Here is a 25,478-nt window from a genome sequence, read left to right as displayed (position 1 = left end):
CCCCCGCCCCCATTAGTTACTGGCTCCAACTGGCCAGGTAAGGGTGAAAGGGCCAGAGGTGAGGTGAATAGATGCCTTTACCCAATAGAGGGGCCTGAGAAGTCACCAGGGTCTAGTCTATGTTCATCCCCAATCAAGCCCAGTCTCCACCTGCCCCCAACCTGTGGTGCCTCAAGAGGACCAAAAATGTGTCTGGTATCAAGCTCTTCCTGCTACTCCTACTGGTGATGGCCTCATCTTCCCTCCCAAGCCCGGTCCTCTCTCAGACTTCCCTATCACCGTGGATGGTACGACCATCCCTCCCGACTCTCAGGCCCGCAACCTCGGTGTCATCTTTGACTCATCTCTCTCGTTCACCCCACACATCCGATCCGTTACCAAGACCTGCCAGTTTCACCTTTACAATATTGCCAAGATCCGCCCTTTCCTCTCCACCCAAACGGCTACCTTACTGCTACAGGCTCTCGTTATATCCCGGCTAGATTACTGTGTCAGCCTTCTCTCTGATCTCCCTTCCTCCTCTCTCGCCCCGCTTCAGTCTATTCTTCACTCCGCTGCCTGGCTCATCTTCCTGCAAAAACGTTCTGGGCATGTCACTCCCCTTCTTAAACACCTCCAATGGTTGCCTATCGACCTCTGTACAAAACAAAAACTCCTCACTCTAGGCTTTAAGGCTCTCCATCACCTTGCCCCTTCCTACCTCTCCTCCCTTCTCTCTTTCTACTGCCCATCCCGCACGCTCCGCTCCTCTGCCGCCCACCTCATCACCATCCCTCGGTCTCGCCTATCCCGCCGTCGACCCCTGGGCCACATCCTCCCGCAGTCCTGGAATGCCCTCCATCCTCACCTCCGCCAAATTAATTATCTTCCCCTCTTCAAAACCCTACTTAAAGCTCACCTCCTCCAAGAGGCCTTCCCAGACTGAGCTCCCCCCTTTTTCCCTCTGCTCCCTCTACCCTCCCCCTTCACCTCTCCGCAGCTAAACCCTCTTCTCCCCCCTTTCCCTCTCCTCCCCCTCTTCCGTCCCACCCCCTCAGCACTGTACTCATCCGCTCAACTGTATATATCTTGATCACCCTATATATTTTGTTTATTTTGTTTAATGAGATGTACATCACCCTCATTCCATTTATTTGCCATTGTTTTTATGAGATGTTTTTCCCCTTGACTCTATTTATTGCCATTGTTCTTGTCTGCCTGTCTCCCCCGATTAGACTGTAAGCCCGTCAAAGAGCAGGGACTGTCTCTATCTGTTGCCGATTTGTACATTCCAAGTGTTTAGTACAATGCTCTAAACATAGTAAGCACTCAATAAATACTATTGAAAGAATGAATGAATGAAGAGGGGGAATTGCCATCTTGGCTCCACATCTGTTGGGCTGTCTTGAGCTGTCCATCCTGCCCAAACAGCTGGGGGACAAGTAAGGGGCAGTGGTGCTCACCCACAGAAGTGATTGCCCCCTTCTTACCCTTGGAGTTGGGGCTTGTGGTTTCAATAGTTTTTTTTTAATTATGCTTATAGGTTATTGAGTTTTGAATATACTGATAAACTGGAAACATATTCTGAGATTTACATCCCATTAATGTGTCCCTCAAAGGTGAAGACTGTGTCTTCTGGTTCTATTTTATGTTTCCAAGAGAAGCAGCATGGTCTAGTAGAAAGAACTTGGGCCTAGGAGTCAGAGGACTTGGGTTCAAGTCCTGGCTCTATCTGCCCACTTTGTGACCTTGGGCAAGTTACTTAACTCCTCTGTGCCTCCAGATCTTCTGAAAATGGATATTCAATACCTATTCACACCTCCCTTTTAGACTGTGAGCTTAGTACAGTGTTTAGCCCATACTAAGCACTTAGCTAATTCCATAATTATTATTATCCCAAGTGCCAATGTATAGTGCTCTGCACACAGTAGACATTCAATAAAGGCTGCTGCTGCTGATTTCCAAACATGGACCATTAGAATAGATTGAAAGCAATTGAATTTACTACAAAGCCCTTCTCAATTCTGATGGTGATCCAGAGAAGATCAGAATAGGCATTTCAACTCTGAGTAGCCCTTAGGATCACGGTGAACTTCTTAAGGCATCAAAATTGGATAAGTAGTTGCCAATAATTCATGTCTGCTAGTCATGTTAAATGCTTTTGCAGGAGTTAGAGATACAGAGGTTTTGGTGTTTTCTTTCTCAGTTGGCAAGGAGAGATTCTATCTGCTGTGGTATATTGTGGAATAATAATTTTACTTTGTATTTTATATTTCTTTGGAATTTTGATAGTTATTAATGAATATACCTGGGGAAAGTCTCTAGCAAGAGGAACAATACTCTGGGCAACTAAATTCTTTGTAGAATTAAATTGTGTTTGTGTATTTACAGAACTATAATTTTTCTATAGTTTCTAAATCTATAGCCTCTTCCCATACATACATGGCAGCTGAGAATGATCCAAACTAGAACCCTCATTCTGTATTGACAAAATTTTTTTCAATAGGACCTATAAGTATGTTTATTTTTCTCGTTGCTAGTACTGTGAACTAGCTCAGGCATCCATAATTTTAAGTGCCTGTTAGAGATCTTACATTTATACACAACATGCAATACTGAGTCTGGGTTTTCCATATGAAATTAGATATTAGTGTAGCACAGAATGAAAACCCTGTACTTGTCTCCTGCATTAAATAACCAGTTTATATTAGCTTCTGGATAGACAGTATCTCATTTATGCCCAGAAGAGACAAGGCATACATTTTTAAATATTAAAAATAAACTTTGTAAATGTATTTAATCTTTTTCCTGGGGAAATGCATAAAAGGGGTAGCATTAAGGTTATAAAAGACTATTCTACGCCATGCACTCAAAAAATGCTCTCATTAACTCTTTATCCAGAAAAGTTATAGTTTGTAAATAATGATGGTATTTGTTAAGCTCTTACTATGTGCCAAACACTGTTCTAAGTGCTGGGATAGATAAAAGGTTATCAGGTTGTCCTACTTGAGGCTCACAGTCTTAATCCCCATTTTATAATTGAGGCAACTGAAGCACATAGAAGCTAAGTGACTTGCCCTAAGTCAAACAGCTGACAAGTGGCAATATTTTAAAAGCCCTAAAACAGTTTTGAATCATTAAACAATCCTTTAGAGTATCTTGGCAGGGGAGGGGGTGTCAATCCTTTTTCTGTTCAATATTAATTTATGTCATGTGAAACTCTTCGTTATTTACTATTGTAGCATTTCCATTTTCCCACCTTATCAATGTACTGAAATGTGGAAGCTACAAGTCTTTAGTTCTCAAGAATTGATAGTAATGTACTATGAGTTAATTTGACAATTCTGGCTATTACTTTTTAAATTCATTTTTCCTCCAATTAATGTGTAAAAGCCTCTGTACCTCTATCATAACCACATTCCTACACCTTTTTAAAAATCAAAGCTGTATTTTTCACTTATAATAAGGGTTCTTTATAAGTTCTAAGGAACAAAAATCACTTTTTCAGTTGAGGTTTAAAAATCCACCCTCTTCTACAGTAAAATCTACCATACATGATTTTTCCTACTAATTTCTATCTACTCTCACATCTCCATTTTCTTTTTTTCTTTCAGTTTTCCAGTACAGTGTTTGGAAAACATTTATCCATTCTCATTTGTTCCATTGTATTGTATGCTAAAACATGGTCTTGAAAACATAGTGATGGAGGGAAAAATTCAGGCAGAACTATATGAATTCATTTTTGGAATTACTTGAATGACTTAAATTACAATTATGATAGCTACTAAGTATTTTAAAGTTCAGCAAAATGGAGGGAATCTAGGCACTGCTTCCCCTCTACACTGTAAGCTCATTGTGGACAGGAAACACTGTTTGCCAACTCTTGGACTGTACTCTACCAAACAGTATAGTGCTCTGCCACACACTGTGCCCAATAAATACCACTGATTGATTAATATAAAATGTTATTTGCCCCTGAGGTACACTGTTACTAATTAAATATGCAAACATCACTTTACTGAGACAGTTTTTACAGAAATACCAAACACTTCTTTCCCCCAGCTGTCTACCTACACGGGGGGGGGGGCGCGCGTGCACACACACACACACACACACACACACACACACACACACACACACACACACACACACACACACACACACACACACATTCTCTCTCTCTCTCTCTCTCCTCTTTCTTTCACAGAGATAGGTGCATTACAGGACTATAGGAGGGCCTGAATCAGTAATGCTTCGGAGGCCTCAGGCTAATTTCTCTCCCTCCTAAACTCTCAGGCCAAGGGTGTGTACTTAGTCAAACCTCCCCATTGCCCAAATTCTTTTTAGTTCAGCAGCTATCATGCCAGAGGCAAAAAGAGGTAGGGAGACCCCTGAGGGGAAAATGTCCTTTTCAGTGATGCCCATTAGGTAGAACAACCCAGATAAGGCTCTCTCCCTCTGAGAAATGTGATTATGATGCTGATAACCTATTGTATTTCTTTCTATTCCTTCACTTTCAATGAAAGTGAGACTCTGTACTCTGCAGGCCCTGATGTAGATGTGATTAGCTTCAAATATGGAGCAATATAGGATTGGAGGATTAGAATTAGTTGAAAGAGATCATGGCTGAAGTGATGAAAAGAATCAAAGGAAAAGTGGGGTACTGTATTAGATGCTTGCCTGACTCACACTTTCCTAATAACTCCTCTCTTTCACCATATTTCCTTCCTTAACATGCTGGCTCGTCACTTGTCAGCTGTGTGACTTTGGGCAAGTCACTTAACTTCTCTGTGCCTCAGTGACCTCATCTGTCAAATGGGGATTAAAACTGTGAACCCCATGTGGGACAACCTGATCACCTTGTATCCCCCAGCGCTTAGAACAGTGCTTTGCACATAGTAAGTGCTTAACAAATACCACAATTTATGTGTCTGTTACCAATCCTGAAAGGCCAGGGATCATGTCTCATTCTCTCCCATATTTTTTCCCAGCACTTTGCAAATCCATACTCTGAATAAATGCTATTACTAGTACTACTACTTATTAGGTGCTTCATGAATACATTCCAACCCAAATATCTTTGATAGTCCCTCAAAGAAAATTTATAAATTTGGTCAGACATCCTTCATGATTCATCTCTTTAATGTCTTCAGAGGCAGCTGTATAGAATTAAGAATGATATATAACAGCAAATTCAAATATTTATTGACAGTCAAGTCTTTAGTTTTCTGAAGAGAAGTTTAATTGAACTTGTTCTAGACACTAGCACAGGGCCTCTTGGAGCTCAATTCTCCCATATTTTGAAGAATTTGTAAATTCTTCATTCTTGAAGTAGTTAGGCAAAGAAGTTACATAACCTCACACATCACCATTTCTTTGTAGATTATGATACTTTAGCCTCATGTAACCTTCATATATCTTTAATTGTATGGCTTTCAAAATGAGGGAAATGGAGACTGGGGGCTATTTGGCCATTTAATAATGCAGTTTTAGAAAATATGCTATTTTAATTTCACTATTTTGTGAAAAGAACAGAGGTCACTATTGATTCCATGATAATCTCCAGTTATGGGAAATATGAATCAGTGTACTTGAGAATTGATATGTTCACCAAAAACCTACCTGGAAAGAATAATTCTTGTTGGAACTTTGCTCTAGATTTTTGAGAAAAACATCTTTTCTTCAGCCAGGCAGCTTCAAATTCACTGGAATGTTCATCAGGCCATATAATGTGGACCTTGTAACATTAAAAAAATAGCATGATCATAATAAATATTAGCAACTTCCTAAAATGTAATTTTAGTTTCTCACAGAAAATCCCTGTGTTCTGTAGACTGAAAAAGAAAAGATGAAACAATTTCAAAATAGCTTTATTTAGTAAACCACCCTAAAGACCACAGCACTTTTGTACATATCTATAAATTATATATTATAAATTATTTATATCAGTGTTTGTCTCCCCCTCTAGACTGTAAGTTCATTCATTCATTCAATAGTATTTATTAGGTGCTTACTATGTGCAGAGCACTGTACTAAGTGCTTGGAATGTACAAATCGGCAACAGATAGAGACAGTCCCTGCCCTTTGACGGGCTTACAGTCTAATCGAAGGAGACAAGGTCATTGTGGGAAGGAAACTTTGCCAATTCTGCTGTGCTGTACTCTTCCAGGTGCTTAGTACAGTGCACTGAATACAGTAAGCATTCAGTAAATACCAGGGAACAGATGCCCCTTATTCCTATTTTTAAACTTTTCAAGCAAAGAAGTCATAAGGATAAGCAACTGAGATTGACATAGAGCTCTAGCTGCTTTCAGAATAATAAACTATGTTTTCTCAACACCTTTGGTTAATACTGTAATCATATTTCACATATCCAATATCCCAAACGATCAGAACTGACCCATGAGATGAATAAATTATTATCCAAATTATTATTAGATAGTGCTTTTTAAAAAAGAGGTACCTTTTTTCTTTCTGTCAAAATCAGGCTCTTTACACCAGTGTTAATGTCCAGGGCTTCGATAAGAAGTTTCCGAGCCTTTGCAGAATTTAGGTAGCAATCACAGCACTGGCAATTATCTCTCAACCAAACGGCAGGATACAGTGATTCACCCCCATCTTCCCAATGAACTCGGACCATCCGCTGCGTATCCAGAGCCTCCACCTTCTGGATAGCTGAACTCATGTTGCTGGTTTGCATTGTGAATCACTTCAGAGTTTGTTGTAATGCTTCTGGGTTAAAGGGGAGGCCTGTGGTCACCGCTGTTCTTTTAAACTCTCCGCAAATGAAAGAACAGTCAGAATGGACTTTGGTCATTACCATTCATTTTATCCCTCCAAATAGCTTTTTGACTCTCAAATCTCCAAAGAAGCGAACTTTGTTCAGGTAAAAATTCCCCAGAGACTGTAAATAGAAACCCATTAGGTTGCTGATAAATTCAAGTACAATATACTGTGGGACAACGACCCAGAGTTTAAAACAAATAAACACAAAAACAAGGAAAAGGAGAGAGGTAAATGCCTGCTTCTCCCAAGTGGATAGGCATTAGATATAATTATTTGAAAAATAATAAGAACTCATATCATGAACCTATTTAACCATACCTAAAGGAACATTCACATTTCTTATTCCACACTCAGACTTCTGAAGATGGTAACATTTAGGTCTATACAATATACTGACACATACTAATAAAAAAGAATGAATTATTAAGTTCTGGATTTTAAATGGAAGACGTGGGGACTCAATACAGCTGTACTATACATATACAGGACAAGTGAATAACAGGTCGAGACATGTAATTGAATATATGCTTAACTGAAATCGGTGCATACCACAAGGGTGCCAAACAATACCTGAAGGCAAATGGAGGTAAAATTCAATCTCTCATTCCTACATTCAAGCTTGAGTTTGGAATTTGTTAAAGATTAACTCTGTGTCATGAGGTGTACTAATGGCTGGGGTAAGTACAAGATAATCAGGTCAGACAACAGTCCCTATCTAGCAAAGGACTCACAGTCTAAATAGGTGAGAGAACCAGTATTTAATCCCCATTTTACAGATGAGAAAACTGAAGCACAGAGAAGTTAAGTGGCTGCCTGAGCTCATGAAGCCGGCAAATGGCAGAGCCAGGGTTAGAGCCCAAGTCTCCCGATTCCCAGGCCCATGCTTTTTCCACTGTAATTTCACATTGTTTAAGATTGTACATCATTATGTCTAAATAATTTATTTTGCCTTCTTGGAAGCAGTGTGGCTTAGTGGATAGGGCACAGGCCTGGGAGTCATAAGGTGGTGGGTTCTATTCCCAGTTCCGCCACTTGTCTGCTGTGTGACGTTGGGCAAGTCACTTAACTTCTCTGGGCCTCAGTTAACCTCATCTGTGAAATGGGGATTAAGAACTGGCAACCTATTGGCTTGTATCTCCCTGCTCCTCTACCCCACGGCTTAGCAGTTATGTGGCCTGGCATGTAATAAGTCGTTAAAAAATACTACAATTACATGTTTTACCCAGAAGGGTAATGCTTCAATTCATCATTAGTAATCTTGTCCTACCAGTTGAATTTGGATATAGTTCTTAGGTGGTGCTGGTGAATTGCTCTAGAATCTTCATGTGTCTTCTACAGTCAACCCAGGTCTCAGCCAAAAAAGGAAATTGGATATCACAATAGCCATATAGACCTTTGATTTGGTATAGAATTTGATACCCCTTTAAACTTCTTGTCTTATGCTGTTGAGTCATCTCTGACCCATAGCAACTCCATGGACACCTCTCTCCCAGATCATCCCATCTCCCTCTGCAATCATTCTGGTAGTATATCCATAGTTTTCTTGGTAAAAGTTACTATTGCCTTTTTCCGCGCAATAAACTTGTCTTCTATCTCGACTCTCTCCCATGCTGCTGCTACCCAGCACAGGTGAGTTTTGACTTGTAGCAGATTGCCTTCCTCTCGCTAGCCACTGCCCAAGCTAGGAATGGAATGGGTATGCCTTGACTTTCCCTCCCATAGGTAAGACTAGAGAAGCAGCTTCGCTCAGTGGAAAGAGCGCAGGCTTGGGAGTCAGAGGTCACGGGTTCTAATCCCGGCTCCGCTGCTAGTCAGCTGTGTGACCTTGGGCAAGTCACTTGACTTCTCTGGGCCTCAGTTACCTCATCTGTCAAATGGGCATTAAAAAACTGTGAGCCCCACGTGGGACAACCTGATCACCTTGTATCCCCCAGTGCTTAGAACAGTGCTTTGTACATAGTAAGTGCTTAACAAATACAATTTTTTTTATCATATTTAAGACTAGAAACTCTCCAGGTGTGATCCTGAGAAAGGGCCTTCAACTCACTCTGTTAAAAAAACAAGCTCTTTTTATTTTGTTTCCCTTCTCTTTGTCTATCATGTAACATTGGGCAGCATAATGCCTAAGTGAGAGAATTAAGGGACAAATTGAAGTTCCATGTTAACCAATTGATGTTATTTAATAAGAATAACAATATTTATGGTGTTTGTTAAGCGCTTTCTATGTGCCATGAACTGTTCTGAGTGTTGGGGTAGATACAAGATAATCAGGTTGGACACAGTCCCTGTCCCATATGGGCCTCACAGTCTTAATCCCCATTTTACAGATGAGGTAACTGAGGCCCAGAGAAGTGAAGTGACTTGCCTAAGGTCACACAGCTGACAAGTGGCAGAGCTGGGATTAGATTAGACTGTGAGCCCATCATTGGGCAGGGATTGTCTCTATTTGTTGCCGAATTGTACATTCCAAGTGCTTAGTACAGTGCTCTGCACATAGAAAGCACTCAATAAATACTATTGAATGAATGAATGAACCCAAGACATTCTGACTCCCAGGCTCATGCTCTATCCATGCACCATGCTGCTTCCCCAAATCAGATATTTATTGAACATTTACTATGATCAGAGAACTATACAATGAATTGAGTATTAAGACTTAACCCTATCTCCTGATTTGGTCTGTTTGGTTTAATGTTAGGCTTCTCAGGTTTGGGCTGGTGCATAACTCTGGTTTTCCTCAGACCTAATTTTAACCCATAGCAGCCTAGAAAAGGTTGAAGCCCAGTGGGCCTACCACACAGCCCAGTTCACTCAGCTGGCAATGGACAAATATTCATACATTCATTCAGTCATATTGATTGAGTGCTTACTGTGTGCAAAGCACTGTAGTAAGCATTTGGGAAAGTACAATATAACAATAAGCAGACACATTCCCTGCCCACAATGAGCTCATAGTCTAGAGGATGGGGAGCAGGCAATCCTGACTCTGCCAACCTCACTGCCCTGCTTTAGCTTAAGGATCCTGATGAATTTCTCAAGTCAGCTAAAATTGCTTAGAAGTTACCAGAGCTCTGGGCTGTTGATAATGCCATATGATTTTGAAAGGTCAGTGAACACACTATAGATACCTTAGTGTTGCTCTCTACACTTTTCCTGCAACTGTGTTTTAGTCTGAAGCCACAGATCATATGTGATTCAGTAGTTACTGGTAGACAGTGATCTTCAGGAGTGCTAATAATAGTATTGTTATGGTTTTTGTTTAGCACTTACTATGGGTCTAGCACTGTTTTAAGTGCTGAGGTAGATTCAAATTAATCAGGCTGGACAGAGTCCTTGTCCCACCTGGGGCTTACAGCCAAAGTAGGAAGGAGTAGGATTCAATCCCCATTTTACAGTTGAGGTATTTACTGAACACCTACTGTGGGTGCAAAGTGCTGTGCTAAGGGTTGGAAAACAGGATACGGGTAAGAATTAGAGATAATCTCTGGCCTCTAAGGGGCTCAAAATCTAAAAATAAGTGTAGGAAGAAGGACTGGCAATAGAGCTAAAAGATGAAACATAGAAATACAGAAAATGAAATAAAGATAAGGATAATGATAAATAGGAAAGAACACTAAGTTTTGCTTCAAGAGAGCAGAGTTTCAAGCTCCTTGTGGCTCAGAATCCAACAGTCTCATCATGCTCTTTCTGCTGCTTCTCCAGCGTGGCTCAGAGGAAAGAGCATGGATTTAGGAGTCAGAGGTCATAGGTTCTAATCCCTGCTCTGCCACCTTTCAGCTGTGTGATATTGGGCACGTCACTTAACTTCTCGGTGCCTTAGTTGCCTTATCTGTAAAATGGGGATTAAGACTGTGAACCTCACGTTGGACAACCTGATTACCCTGTATCTACCCCAGCGCTTAGAACAGTACTGGCACATAGTAAGCACTTAACAAATACCAACATTATTATTAATATTATTACCATGGTGGTGGAGAGCAGGGACTGACAGGACATTTCTGTGGCATAGGGGAAGGCCAGCTTCTCTCTTCAGTATTGTGTGCAGAAGGACTCTTGACAATTAGAAAGCAGGACATTCCCCGGTAGTGTCCACAGTCACCTTTTCCCCTGACTCCTTGATAATCATGGTTATCGTGGCATCTTTAAGTTTCTGTGGCATCTGCTGAGGAAACCTCGTTCAGATGTCCGAGACTTAGGATCTCTCATGTGTGCAGATTTATGTAGGATTCAGTTGCTTTTCCAGTTTTCAGAGCTCTGACTGCAGAGGTTATTTCCTCAAAAGTAGGAACTGAGGTCATGTCTCTAAACTGTGACCAGTTCTTAATGTCTAGAAGGGCCTCCTCCTCAATGGGGGAAAGCATGTTCAGGAATCAATTATAAGCATTCTCACATGTGTGCATCTGGGTACAATTCCCTACACACACACACACACACACACACACACACACAAACATATGCACACACACCCTCACATCTATAGAAACGATTAACATGCACTCTGTTGCCAAATGTTCTACTTCTTGCTGGGTGTTTATGGTCCATCAGTGCTCAACCACAGAGAAACATCTATGAGTAGGCAGTAAGCATTTGTCTTTCACAGCAAATAAATACAGTAGTGGGGATGATGGATGAACCACAATGAAAACACAAGCAGCAGGAAAATATCCAGGAGCAGCCTTTTGGCTAGCTTGCTATATTCCTATGGTATTTGTTACTTAATCGGTATCTATTTCCAGACTAATGGATAATTCAGCCACTTAAGGTGCATGCCAAGGAGAAACTGGTTAGAAACAGAAGGCAAGAACCTCCCAAATGAATTACAATTGAGGATTAATTTACTAAAAGAGGCAACACCAAATCAGGGAGATACATTAGGCATTTGGGGCTGTTCACATGAAATCAAAATTCATGCACAACCTTTTTTAGGCCTTTAAATGGAAAAACAGGAACTTGCTTGGATGCAAGACATCAAGATATTACCTACTCTCAGGTGACAAGCTGAAGCAGCTTGGCCTAGTGGAAACAGTGTGGGCCTGGGAGTCAGAGGACTTGGTTCTAATCCCGGCTTCACCACTTGCTTCCTGTGTGACCCTTCCCTTGTGACCCTGGACAAGACACTTAACTTCTCTGTGTCTTAGTTTCCTCATCTGTAAAATGGGGATTAAATACGGTCTGCACACAGTAAGCGCTCAATAAATATGATTGAATGAATATTCTTCCTGTGCCTTGGACTGTGAACTCTTTGGAGCAGGGACTGTGCCCAACCTCATTTTCTCGTATCTACCACAGTGTTTAGTACAGTAACATTAATATTGTGCCTAGGCCTTCTACTGGTATTGTTATTCTTGCAATCCAGCAGCAATAAAGCTTGCAGTGCTATTACATACACTGCTTCTGCTTCTGGGCAAAGGGAGCCAGTCTCTAGAATTGATCTTACTCCATGCATTCTCTGAAAGATATTTTGATAATTTTCTCACTTCTAGGATCAAATACAGGCAACCAACATTTTCAGACCTACCAGTTGCACATTACTTAAAAATAATATAAAATATAGCACACAAAGTTTGAAGGTCACTACTGCAGTAAACAGCATAGAAAATAAAACTGGGCAGGAGCTTACAAGGCAAGTGAAGATAAGTATAAGTATATACACATGCTACATGGCCTCACATAATAAAAGGAAGCTCAGTAATACCTCAGAAATCTATAAACACATCAGTCGAGGGAGGCATAAGGCAAAGCGGATTGACACTCATTTTACTGGGCCTGGACTGGCTTTTTTATGGTATTTGTTAAGTGGTTACTATGTGGCAGGCACTGTAATAATTGTGGTATTTGTCAAGTGCTATGTTCAATCATATTTATTGAGCAGTAACATATTTATCGAGGGCTAACCGTATGCAGAGTACTATATCAAGCACTTGGGAAAGTACAATATAGCAATAAACAGACACATTCCCTGCCCACAACAAGCTCACAGTCTAGAGGCACTTAGTACAGTTCTTGGCACATAGTAAGTGCTTAATAAATATAACAACTATTACTATTATTACAAGCAAATCAGGCAAGTCACAGTCCCAGTCCCACATAGGGCTCAAAGTCTCAATATCCATTTTACAGATGAGGTAACTGAGGCAGAGGAAAGTGAAGATACTTGGCCAAGGTCACAGAGCTGACTTCTTTCCTGGCTTCTTTCCTGGTGGTTCTTTCTTACAGTCAGAAATGCCCCAGGTTGAACTAATTGTCATTATAAGAACTGTCTCCCCTACCTACTTTTTGTTCAAATGAGAAAGACCATTGTGGGATTTCCTCCAAAGCCTGGAATAACCTTTGACCCAGACTTGGAGTCATCAGAGGCCTTCAGTAGGCTAGTTTACCAGTTGCTCTGGACACTCTCACTGGACTTTTGATTAGTTCCCTACTGCTGCTGTAGACAACTAGATAGAAAGTGACAGCCTGAGTCATTTTGTTTGTTTTAAAAGATTAAACAGATATTTATTCTAATATTCAACTGCTCTCGTGAGTAAACACATATGTGTAGCACTTTGAATGTTTGAATTCTAGGGGTCAACAAGATCAGTGAGAGATAATCCCTTCTGGAAGTAAGTTTTGAGGCTATTTCTTTTTCATTCATAGAATCTAATTGCAAAGAAAGACAATTTTTTTCTTCTTTTTTCTTAGTGATTTACCATAAGCATGGTTGTGTTATTATTGTTGGTCTATTGTGTATCCATTCGGGAATCAGTAGCAACCCAGGAGACCACTGCATGTTGACATGGACTAAACCCTATAGACCTTTTAGGTTCCAGTAAGCCAGCTCCATATAAATGTATGGGATATGGGCATTTCAGGAAGGAAGCTAATGCCTTCTGCATTTTAACTTAACGCTCCAGCATCCGTTAGCTTATATTGGTCAATTTTCCACATGTAAGTAGGTTTTAAAGTTTAAATTCATATCCTCAATTTGGGACACAGGTGAATTCCTTAACTCCCATTCTCTCCTAGACCCCCTCCAATCTGGCTTCCGTCCCCTCCACTCTACCGAGACTGCTCTCTCCAAGGTCACCCATGACCTCCTTCTTGCCAAATCCAATGGCTCCTACTCCATTCTGATCCTCCTTGACCTCTCTGCTGCCTTTGACACTGTCGACCATCCCCTCCTCCTCCATACCTTATCTCACCTTGGCTTCACGGACTCTGTCCTCTCCTGGTTCTCCTCTTACCTCTCTGGCCGATCATTCTCGGTCTCCTACGCTGGAGCCTCCTCCCCCTCCCATCCTTTAACTGTTGGAGTTCCTCAAGGGTCAGTTCTTGGCCCTCTTCTGTTCTCCATTTACACTCACTCCCTCGGTGAACTCATCCGCTCTCACGGCTTTGACTACCATCTCTACGCAGATGACACGCAGATCTACATCTCCGCCCCTGTCCTCTCCCCCTCCCTTCAGGCTCGCATCTCCTCCTGCCTCCGGGACATCTCCACCTGGATGTCGGCCCGCCACCTAAAACTCAACATGAGCAAGACCGAGCTCCTCATCTTCCCTCCCAAACCCGGTCCTCTCCCAGTCTTCTCTATCACCGTGGATGGCACGACCATCCTTCCCGTCTCTCAGGCCCGCAATCTCGGTGTCATCCTTGACTCGTCTCTCTCGTTCACCCCACACATCCTATCCGTTACCAAGACCTGCCGGTTTCACCTCTACAATATCGCCAAGATCCGCCCTTTCCTCTCCACCCAAACGGCTACCTTACTATTACGGGCTCTCGTTATATCCCGGCTAGACTACTGTGTCAGCCTTCTCTCTGATCTCCCTTCCTCCTCTCTCGCCCCGCTCCGGTCTATTCTTCACTCCGCTGCCCGGCTCATCTTCCTGCAGAAACGATCTGGGCGTGTCACTCCCCTTCTTAAACAACTCCAGTGGTTGCCTATCGACCTCCGCTCCAAACAAAAACTCCTCACTCTAGGCTTCAAGGCTCTCCATCACCTTGCCCCTTCCTACCTCTCCTCCCTTCTCTCTTTCTACCGCCCACCCCGCACACTCCGCTCCTCTGCCGCCCACCTCTTCACCGTCCCTCGGTCTTGCCTATCCCGCCGTCGACCCCTGGGTCACGTCCTCCCGCGGTCCTGGAACGCCCTCCCTCCTCACCTCCGCCAAACTGATTCTCTTTCCCTCTTCAAAACCTTACTTAAAAATCACCTCCTCCAAGAGACCTTCCCAGACTGAGCTCCTCTTCCCCCTCTACTCCCTCTGCCATCCCCCCTTTACCTCTCCGCAGCTAAAGCCTCCTTTTCCCCTTTTCCCTCTGCTCCTCCACCTCTCCCTTCCCATCCCCACAGCACTGTACTCATTCGCTCAACTGTATATATTTCCATTACCCTATTTATTTTGTTAATGAATTGTACATCGCCTTGATTCTATTTAGTTGCCATTGTTTTTACGAGATGTTCTTCCCCTTGACGCTGTTTAGTGCCATTGTTCTTGTCTGTCCGTCTCCCCCGATTAGACTGTAAGCCCGTCAAACGGCAGGGACTGTCTCTATCTGTTGCCGACTTGTTCATCCCAAGCGCTTAGTACAGTGCTCTGTACATAGTAAGCGCTCAATAAATACTATTGAATAAATACTATTGAATGAACAGCTGAAACCAGCCAAAACATGTCCCTTGTTAGTGAAAAGAGCTGTTTGCTTTTCAACTTAGCTTCTTATTTTTTTAATTGCTCAGGCTCATTGCTTCCAAATGACTTTTCCTTATTCCTTGCTACAGATGGGCTAAAATACAGTACTCCTAAATATGTTGCCATTTTAGTCAATACAATTTTCTTCTTTTTGGAGCTGAAACAAAAAAAATCATAACCCTGATCTTAGCCCCCATAGTCTTTTATTGGCAGAAAGACAAGGAGTGAAACAGAGTGAGAGAGAAGGAGAAAAAGGTTGAGGGCTGGGGGAGAGGGGAGTGACTGAGGTGGAAAGAGAGAGGAAGAAGAAAAGAAAAAGGTGGAAAGAGAGTGATAGAGAGAAAGGGAGAGGGAAAGATAAAGAGAAAAGAGTGAGTGAGAGAAAAAGAAAGGCAAAGAAAAAGGAGGAAAGTAAATGAAAGATACAGAAAGAGAGAAAGAGAGAGAGAGAGACGGGAGAGAGACAGAGGGAGGGAGTGGGAAAATAAAAGGGAAAAGAGAATGAGAGAATGGGGGGAAAAGGAGGAAAATGAATGAGAGATAGGAAGAGAAAGAGAGAAAACTGGTTTGGTCTGCATAGAGATGCAGCAGAGGCTAGTGGAAAGAGCAAGGATCTGGGAGTCAGAGGACCTGGGTTATAATCCTTGATCTGCCACTTGCCTGCTGTGGGACCTTGGACAAGTCACTCAACTTCGTGGTGCCTCAGTTTCCTCATCTGTGAAATGGGGAGACAATGCCTGTTCTCCCTCCTACTTAGACTGTGAGCCTCATAGAGGACAAGGACTGTGTCCAATCTTTTTATCTTGTAACTACTCCAGTGCTTAGTACAGTGCTTGACACATAGTAAGTGTTTAACAAATATCACTATTATAATAGGGAAGCCTAATTACATGTATCTAAGAAATGGAGTGAGGGGAGAGAAGAAAGGGGGTTGGGATGAAGGTGCTCTTTCTGTACACAACACAAATATGTCCTATAGTGTTCTGAGAGGGGCATACTATCAATGATGAACATGGAGCTATTTGGTGGGGAGAGACAGGGAAGTTTCTGCCCACAAAGCATTCCTCTTTTGACATCATTTCAATGAACCCCGAAAAAGGCCTCAGATGGAGAAAAATAAATGTTGTGGGTGGGAGTTATTTTCCCTTCTGCCACTTCTACAGGTGTACTGTGCCCCCAAATATTCCAGCTAAGAGAAAATGAATCGTTATCACTAAATAAAATAACCTTCAAAAGCCTTTCAGTAGATAAATTGTTGGGAATGTAATTCTGGAATTTGTGGGTGGCTTAAATATTTTAATACAAGACTGCAGCTTTAACACTTCCCAGTGGTCATTACAGAGACAAGTATTCATACCTTTCAAAATTATATTTTTCTACTATGATACATTTTCATAATGCAAGTCTAGGTCCATGTTTAGTACACTACAAAATTCTTATCTATTTTCCTTATTTTGACACAAATATAACAAAATATTTTATGCTCTAGAATATTTTCACGCCAAATGATGTATATTACAAATGAATATTCCAAGAGCTTCTATTTGAGCTAGATTTTTGTATGGAACAAACACACAATGTGGTCCCCTCCCTAAGTGGTATGATGACCATATTGAATATACTGCATATGTATCAGACATACATATTTTCTACAAACAAATTGAACTCTTTTAAAAACAAGGTTTTCAATTTTGCTTGCTTGATTTTTCTACTTGCATTTTCCATTTTTTTGCAGGTTAGATAGACTTTTAGTGAATACTTTGGGGAAGAGCTAATGTTAGAGGTTTTGTCTACCACATATAAACTGTCCTGATAGCTGAGTCTCAAAAATATACTTTGTCAGGACTTATCCAACTATTTCAGTGAGTATGTTGGGAAAGAGAATCTCAAATATGCAAAATTTATATTTTCTGGGTAATTTGTTAATATATACATACTGAGGAAATGAGTCTTCTTACCAAACTGATCTGACCTCAGATTATGCTCCACATGCATGGAGGTTTGAGGAAAGTCTTTGAATATGGGGAGGCAGGAGGCTTAGGATGACAAAGTGGAGATCATTCCTATATATGGGGCAGTGTGGAAAATTTTGGTTTACACTGTACGGAAGAAGTTTAATTTCCTGGGAAATCTAGGAAGGACATTTTCAGTTTAAGACAGTTAAGTATATTATTTAGAATATAACTAATGCAAACGCCAAGTAGGAGATGAAAATCACTTTTTCCGTACAAACGATGACTGGTGCGGTAACTTTTTCTGGCTGAGCTGAGGTCTATTTTTGAGGGCTAAAGATGGGATCAGATTTAGAAAATGAAATATCCATTAATGAGAATTAACATTCATAGTTAACCTCCAGTATGTCTAATGATTTGAATCATTTAGTATGATTCATTTTGCAGTTGCTCTCAAAAGTAAGGTAATTTAGCACACTTGCCTTAGCTGGAGTTAAGTTTTTGTCTGTGAGAATTTGACTCTGGCAGCAACATATGGGTAGTCACGACTACTCTATGGTTAGGTATTTGAAAAGCTGTTGACATCCCATGAAGAAAGAGAAACGGCGGTGGAAAAACCTCTAAAAATACTTCTGGTTCCACATGGACTTCCAGTATTGCACTCCTCCCAGTTGCCTAACTTAAGAAATTTCCATAAACGAAGGATGATTGTTTCTTTCAAACTCATCTGGTTCAGCTGGCTTATTTCCCAAACAGAATCATAATTCACTCTGTGAGATATCAGATTTGGTTGCTGGGGAAATGACTGTTCTATGTCCTTGAAAATATAGTGCTAGGTTGAAGGTGATTACTATCTTATGTGATAACTTTTTCCTTAATTCTACTCTTTATCTGATTTTTTTCTCTCCTTCCCACCTCCACCATCACCCTCACAAACACCTTGAGCTTTAAAAGATCGTAGAATAGATGGGTGCCAATACTTTTCTCCAGCAGATTACTTTATCGTAGGAAATTTCCACTGCAATGATAGACAAGATTTTTTGTTCTGGTTTTCTTTATCTTTCAGATAGTTTTGGATAAAAGTAGGTTGAATTCTCCATCCTGATTTACCAGAATAGGAGGCAATACAGAGGACCATTGTCCTATACCAATTGCCCAGAGAGGACACAACTATGAGGTGATGCTAAAATTCCAAAACAGCTGGAAGTTAAGCAGTGTGGGAAGCAGTGTGGATTAGAGGAAAGAGCATAGGCAGCTTGGGTCCTAATTCCAGCTTTACCACTTGCCTGCTAGTGGCAAGTCATTTAATTTCTCTGTGCCTCAGCTTCCTCATCTGTTAAATGGGGATTAAATACCTGTCTTCTCTCTTCTTTAGATCGAGTTCAATGGGATTCAAGGACTTTGTCTGATCTGATTCTACCGTACCTATCCTAGTGCTTGGCACACTATGATTGCTTAACAAATACTATTATTATTATTAAAGTCCACTTGAATGATGAAGATATGGTCAAAGGCAGACCTACTTGGATTTTAGTCTTTAGCCCAAATTCACAGCTGAATTAAGGAAGAAGGACAGTTTCAGAAAAGGAGTGTTCTTAATATTCAAAATAAGATCTAAGACATTTTTACATACCTAGTACAAACATTTTTCAGATGCTGGTTATATACAGTGCAAATACTGGACTTGGAAATGGATTCCTTGAGAAAGACTCCAGCTGTTTCTTTCAGCTGTGGTATGCACAACTAAACTGAGGCAAGACCAGTTTCATCTAGCTTAAACAGTAACTGTCTCTGAGGACATAGCTGCATTAATCAGTCAAACGATAGTATTTATTGAGCACTTACTGTGCTTACTGAGCACTTGCTGGGCACTTACTGTGCTAAGTACTTACTGAGCACTTACTGTGCTCAGTGCTCAGTAGTAAGTGCTCAGTAGTAAAGTACAGTTGAGAAGCAGCATGGCCTAGAGAAACAGTGTGGCCTAGTGGAAAGAGCCTGGGCTTGGGAGTCAGAGGTCATGAGTTCGAATCCTGGCTCTGCCACTTGTCAGCTGTGTGACTGTGGGCAAGTCACTTAACTTCTCTGTGCCTCAGTTACCTCATCTGTAAAATGGGGATTAACTGTGAGCCTCATGTGGGACAACCTGATTACCCTGGATCTACCCCAGCACTTAGAACAGTGCTCTGCACATAGTAAGCGCTTAACAAATACCAACATTATTTATTTATTTATTATTTATTTATAGCACTGTACTAAGGTCTTGAGAGAGTACAATACATTGGAGTTGGTGGATACGTTCTTTGCCTGCAAGGAGCTTACACTCCAAAAGGAGAGACAGACATTAAAATAATTATGGATCTGTAGTGTTGTGGGGTTTGGGGGGTCGGGTGACTATCAAATACTCAAAGGGTATGTGACTATCAAGTGCTCAAAGGGTACTGATCCAAGTGCATAGATGATGCACATGGGAGGGGGAGTAGGATAGATGAGGGTTTAGTCACGGAAAGCCTCTTGGAAGAGATGTGATTTTAATAAGACTTTGAAGATGTAATAATAATAATAATGTTGGTATTTGTTAAGCGCTTACTATGTGCCGAGCACTGTTCTAAGCGCTGGGGTAGACGCAGGGGAATCAGCTTGTCCCACGTGGGGCTCACAGTCTTAATCCCCATTTTACAGATGAGGTAACTGAGGCACAGAGAAGTTAAGTGACTTGCCCAAAGTCACACAGCTGACAAGTGGCCGAGCCGGGATTCGAACCCATGAACTCTGACTCCAAAGCCCGTGCTCTTTCCACTGAGCCACGCTGAGAGTGGTGGCCTGTCACAGACTAAAGAGTGAGGAGGAGAACCCTGGCCAGGAAGAGGACCTAGGCAAGGGGTTGGCAGAGAGATAGAAAAGATCAAAGTATAGTGAGTAGGTTGCTGTTAGAAGAGTGAGGTGTGTGGGCAAATACAGTCAAATCTATTCATGCATGGTAACTAGGGACAGGAAAGCATTAATAATGGAAATGCTGTATAATTTAAAAATCCTCACTTTATCAATTAATACTCTTTTCCACGAATACTTTTTCACCAGAACCACTAAAATATAGCGGAATTGACAGATTTGAGTTTCACTTCTCCCTGCCCCTGCCAAAATGGTTAAAAACAAGCAATGGAGAGGATGAGGACTAGCAAGTTGGAGTCTGGAAACTCAGTGGACTGAAGGATAAGTGTTTTCTTAGCTTACTTTCAAAGATGATTGCAGAATGATAGTTTAATTAATCAACTTCTTCTATAGGTGTCCAGAAATAAATCTTTTTGAAATATCACATATCTCAAATATATATTTGAACAGATTTTCATATCTCCTGAACTGGAGATCTTGTCCACTCATTCATGAGGAGGTCCTAAATTTGAAATCAATTAAAAATGCTCAAGAAATGTCTCCCTGTTCAATTCAAATAAGAGGAAGCCCAGTAATGTCCCATTTCAAATCAAGATCACCCCGCATCTGATGAAATCATGCAAAAGTTTACTGAAGACGGCAAAGAAAAGTTACCTCCTGTTTTTAATGTACAACGATTGTCCTTCGAGGGTTCCCTTTGAAAATTCTTGTTGGCTAATCACATCATGAGAAACAGAAAGCTCCAATTTTCCATGCAACTTTTTCTGTTGTGGCAGTCCTTCTTTGCAGCTGTGGTTTTCAAGTTTTGGAGAACCTTCACAGCACTTCCCTCAGATTGCAGCACCTCCCTGACTGCTAATGAGAAAGGATATTCTCCTCTGAAGAAGTTGCCAGCCAAACAAGGACCGGTTATGATAAATAATGTTCAAAGCTTGCACAGCCCAAGGGCTTGAGCTAGAGAAGCTGTCATTGGCTGTAACTTGTTCCCAGAACCAGAATTACCCACTGGGCATCTCAGCAAAGGCAGTATTACTTCCTTAGGTGGCAAGGGAAAAATCCCCTCTCTCCTGAGGAATACTGGCCTCTTTTCTGAGGTTCATTTTTTTCCCCACTTGCCTGCGTTACTTTTGGCAAAACCAAAAACAGAATAGGCACCTTGATCTCTTCAGGGGAAAGTCCAAATATAATCATTAAACAAATGTCTTCCCTTTCTGTTTCCCCAGTTTCTCAGTACTCAACCGAAGTAACTGAATTTCCTTATAGAGAGCTACCTATTTCTACATGAGTGGGCCACAGGAAAAGACAGAAAGGCAGAACCCCTGTGGAGATCTCCGGACACTGAATTTTAAAGCAAATCTTCTACAATAAAATATATGGCCACCTCCTCTCCCTCCTGCTCACCTCTTTCCTCTGAATGCACAATCTGGGTGATAAAGTGAAGATTCTGGAGGGAAACCTAGATGGGGAATTTACTGCCCTAAGGTGTTATTGCTAACTAATGTCACTGAATTGCTTGACATACACATTCACTGTAGACACAAAAGCAAACCAAAAAGGAAATACATGTGGCAACCCACCAAGATCTAGGCTGCAGTGAGGAACTAATTAGGTCAGCACCTGGTTTGAATGACAGATCTCCCTGCTGTTAATATAGTGTCTTGCCATAAGAGAGGGAAATGGAAAATAAATCATTCGTCCAGACACTCACCCAACTGTCTACCCTTTCCCCCACCACCCTTCCTGTTCACCCACTACAAATGTCTGAAAAATACCATCTGCTGCTTCAACTGGGAGCCAGTTGCTTCTTGTCCGACTCTCTCAGCTGGATGACTCTGACGAGCCGGAAAAAGAATAAACCATAGAGCAGTAGCAAGGAGTCATGCTGAGACCTCTCTGTCCATCTCATCTCGGTGGTTGCTATCTCTGAAGTGCACCTGTTCCTAAGAATTCCTTCCTCAGGCACTAGGCTGCAGGGACAGCTTAATTTTTGAAAGCAAAAGGCATATCTCTTTTTGTGTTGTTCCCCCCCCCCCCACTACTTTTAAATAACACCACACATCATAATCCCCCTAAAATTAAAACATTTTAGGGGCCCATTTTCCAAGATCAGGAAAGGAAATCTGCTCATTCTGAGGTAATCACTACTGTAGAGGTAGAAGAGTTACACACGGCTTAGAGAAGGCAGGTCTACAAATCAGTAAAAATGAATAATAGAGCCTAAAAGTCTCATCCTCAGAATGCGTACATAGATATTAATTCACTCACAGAAACTAGTGGGGTTCAGGGAGAGGGAAGATAATTACAAGTTCCCTCCTCTTTGCTGAGTTGTGGAGAGAGAAAATTGCTGCTGCATTTGTGGTATATCTTGTGATTCTCTAGTCATATTTATTTCTAGTCATTTTCCTTCTCTTCAGGATTTTTGCAGCTCTCTGCCCAAATACCTACTCCTGGCCTCAATGCAAACTTTTTTCCTATTTATTTTACTCTGCAATTCTGCTCCTTGGGTTAACTGTGTGTGAGAGACATCTCATTTTCATGACATCCCCAAGGGAACAGTATTCAACAGCATTACTCCTTTTAGAAAGCTTGGTTAAAATTCCACTTGGCTCTAAGTCAGTTATCTGAGACTAAGGAAGGAAAACCTCTTTTTCAAGCTTTAAATTTTCTTTCAGATGCATTCAGTGTGCTGGAATAATTGAAAAAATGAAGGTTTTGTTTTAATACTTCAAATTTGGCATGTTCCATGTGTCGTTCTCGGTGAGGAATGTGTTGAGTTTTAAAAAGAGCAGTTGAAAAACAAAGATGCGATAACCAATTGACAATTGGAATGTCAAATTTTCCTTGTCAATTAAGGTAGACCACAACAGTATGCAGGCTGGCAGGCCGCTTCATATGCTAACACTTTGGGATGTCCCTCTGTTTATAAGTTCTATGATAGATCGCCATTTTTAAGTTTAAACTTTCATTTTAATTGCTATTAGTGATGTTTCCCCTTTTCTCAGCAGGTAGTTTTGATTTCCAAAAAGTTTAGAAGGGTCAAAATATTTTCAGGAGGTCCCATTCCCAAATTAAATTATTTTTCTTCCTTCTCTGTCACTTTTTGACAAAACAAGATGAACTTTGCATGAACATCGATGCATTTAGGTAGACACTGAAAACCATCCTGTTTTGAAGCCTCATTGACTGAAAACAAAGCCTATGACATAAGCTGCATAGTCTTAGTTTTGAAGCAACAATGGAATCAGTTCAAAACACTAATTTACTAGAAAGAGAAGTTACTTATACAAACTAAAGGCCTCACCTTAATCTAATCCATCTATATCTCTTCAAACAGATCTCCGAATAATATTTATATTAAGGTCTTGAAAATGTCTAACTTCCAATTTTCCCTGAAACACACATGAAGACCCAGACATCAAATTTCCAGAGTAAATGGCAAACAGTCTTTGTCTCTGAAGGTAAAGTAAGAAATGAAACTGACTGATAATAGGGATTTTCATATGTGCAGAAACTGTGTCAACAGGATCCATTGAAAGTTCCAATTGCATGGAAAATTGCACCTTTCTCTCCTCAGTGCTGTTCATAACAAAATACTTTTTAAAAATACTTTTAGCTACAAAGGCCATTACCCCTTAAGGCATATGGTAAAGAAAAGGTAACAGCTTTTCAAAAGATTAATTGGAGCCTAGGGATCAGCATGATGTAAGGCATATGTTATTTTGGACAGCTGTATTCTTTCTGCTGTAGTTCACAGGCATTCAGCTATTTACTGTTCGAATAAAGTGTGTGCCTCAAACTGTGTTTGTTTAAAATTCAGGATGGATTGAGAAACTGTATAGTGCTGGGGAGAATTTGTCCTCCACTTGAGTTTCAGAGTCAAAAATGATTGCTTTGGAATGATTGTTGAGTAATGTTGAAAATGAGTGAAGGTGACTTGTTTCAGTTTTTACCACTCATTGTTGGAACTACCGGCTTCTTCAAAATCAAGCTTTGTGCAAAAAATAGAGCAAGTTCAACAGCCCCCAAAATGCTTACTCTTGAGGGAAATTCCCAGAGGGGTAGTCTTGAGGCTTTACAGAGAATTTTCTTTCTGTTACATCAATCCTGCATTCTGGTCAAAGATACCTTTAAACTATATGCTTTCTGAAACATTTTCTTCAGTAGCTCAGTAATAATAGCGGTCTATGTTAAGTGCTTACTATGTGAAAGCACTGGGATTAGACACAAGATATTCAGGTCTTTTGTGGTATTTGTTAAGTGCATACTGTGTGTAAAACACCAAGTGCTGGGGCAGGTACAAGTTAACTAGATTGGACACGCAGTCCCTGTCCTGTATGGGGTCCACAGTCTAAGTAGGAGGGAGAACAAGTGCTTATTTAATCTCTATTTTGCAGTTGAGGACATTGAGGCAAAGAGAAGTTAAGTGATTTGCCCAAAGTCAGACAGTAAACAGTTGGCAGAGCTGGGATAAAGACCCAGGTCTTCTGACTCCCAGTCCCATTCTCTTTACAATATGCCACACAGCTCCTTACAGTGTGGACACAGTCCCTATATCACATGGGACTCACAGGACATCCAGAAAGATTGAGGGTTTTGTCCCTGACTGAACAAGATGGATTGTGGATTTGTGATTTAGAAAATATTTCACTGAATGTCTTTCTCTCCCTGTAGAGAAGCAGCCTGGCATAGTGTATAGAGCATGGGCCTAGGAGTCAGAAGGTCATGGGTTCTAATCCTGGATACACCACTTGTCTGCTGTGTGACCTTAGGCGAGTCACTTCACTTCTCTGGCCTCAGTTACCTCATTTGGAAAATGGGGATTAAGACTTTGAGCCCTTTGTGGGACAGGGACTTTGTGGTATACTATAAACTCCATTTTATATGTTATTTAATTGCTTACTATGTGTCAAGCACTCTTCTAAGAGCATGGGTCTTGTCTAGTATTATGCTGTCGGGTCATCTCCGACCCTTAGCAACTCCATGAACACATCTCTCCCAGAACATCCCACTTCCATCTGCAATAATTTTGGTAGTATATCCATAGAGTTTTCTTGAAAAAAAATGGAAGTGGTTTACCATTGCCTTCTTCTGCACAGGAAAAACTTGAGTGTCTGCCCTCTCCTCTCTCCCTTGCTGCTGCTGCCCAGCACAGGTGAATTTTTACTTGTAGCAGATTGCCTTCCACTCACTAAACACTGCC

The 25,478-nt window shown here is 41.2% G+C and overlaps 1 protein-coding gene and 1 long non-coding RNA gene across 2 annotated transcripts in view; one reads left to right on the top strand and one right to left on the bottom strand.

Moving 5' to 3' along the window:
- BBOX1 (gamma-butyrobetaine hydroxylase 1) overlaps positions 1–21,300 on the bottom strand; it is a 65,320-nt gene extending 44,020 nt beyond the window's left edge. The window contains exons 1-3 of the mRNA XM_001511096.5: positions 20,933–21,300; positions 6,443–6,756; positions 5,602–5,716 (exon numbers count right to left, since the gene is read on the bottom strand). Of these exons, the coding sequence (XP_001511146.2) occupies positions 5,602–5,716; positions 6,443–6,679 (352 nt within the window). The 5' untranslated portion in view covers positions 6,680–6,756; positions 20,933–21,300. The remainder of the gene's footprint in view (positions 1–5,601; positions 5,717–6,442; positions 6,757–20,932) is intronic.
- LOC103166130 overlaps positions 1–25,478 on the top strand; it is a 55,222-nt gene that overhangs the window by 10,977 nt on the left and 18,767 nt on the right. The window lies entirely within an intron of this gene.

Source organism: Ornithorhynchus anatinus, chromosome 3 (assembly GCF_004115215.2).
Source record: "Ornithorhynchus anatinus isolate Pmale09 chromosome 3, mOrnAna1.pri.v4, whole genome shotgun sequence".
Classification (NCBI taxonomy): domain Eukaryota; kingdom Metazoa; phylum Chordata; class Mammalia; order Monotremata; family Ornithorhynchidae; genus Ornithorhynchus; species Ornithorhynchus anatinus.
This window is presented reverse-complemented; position numbering and strand designations above follow the sequence as displayed.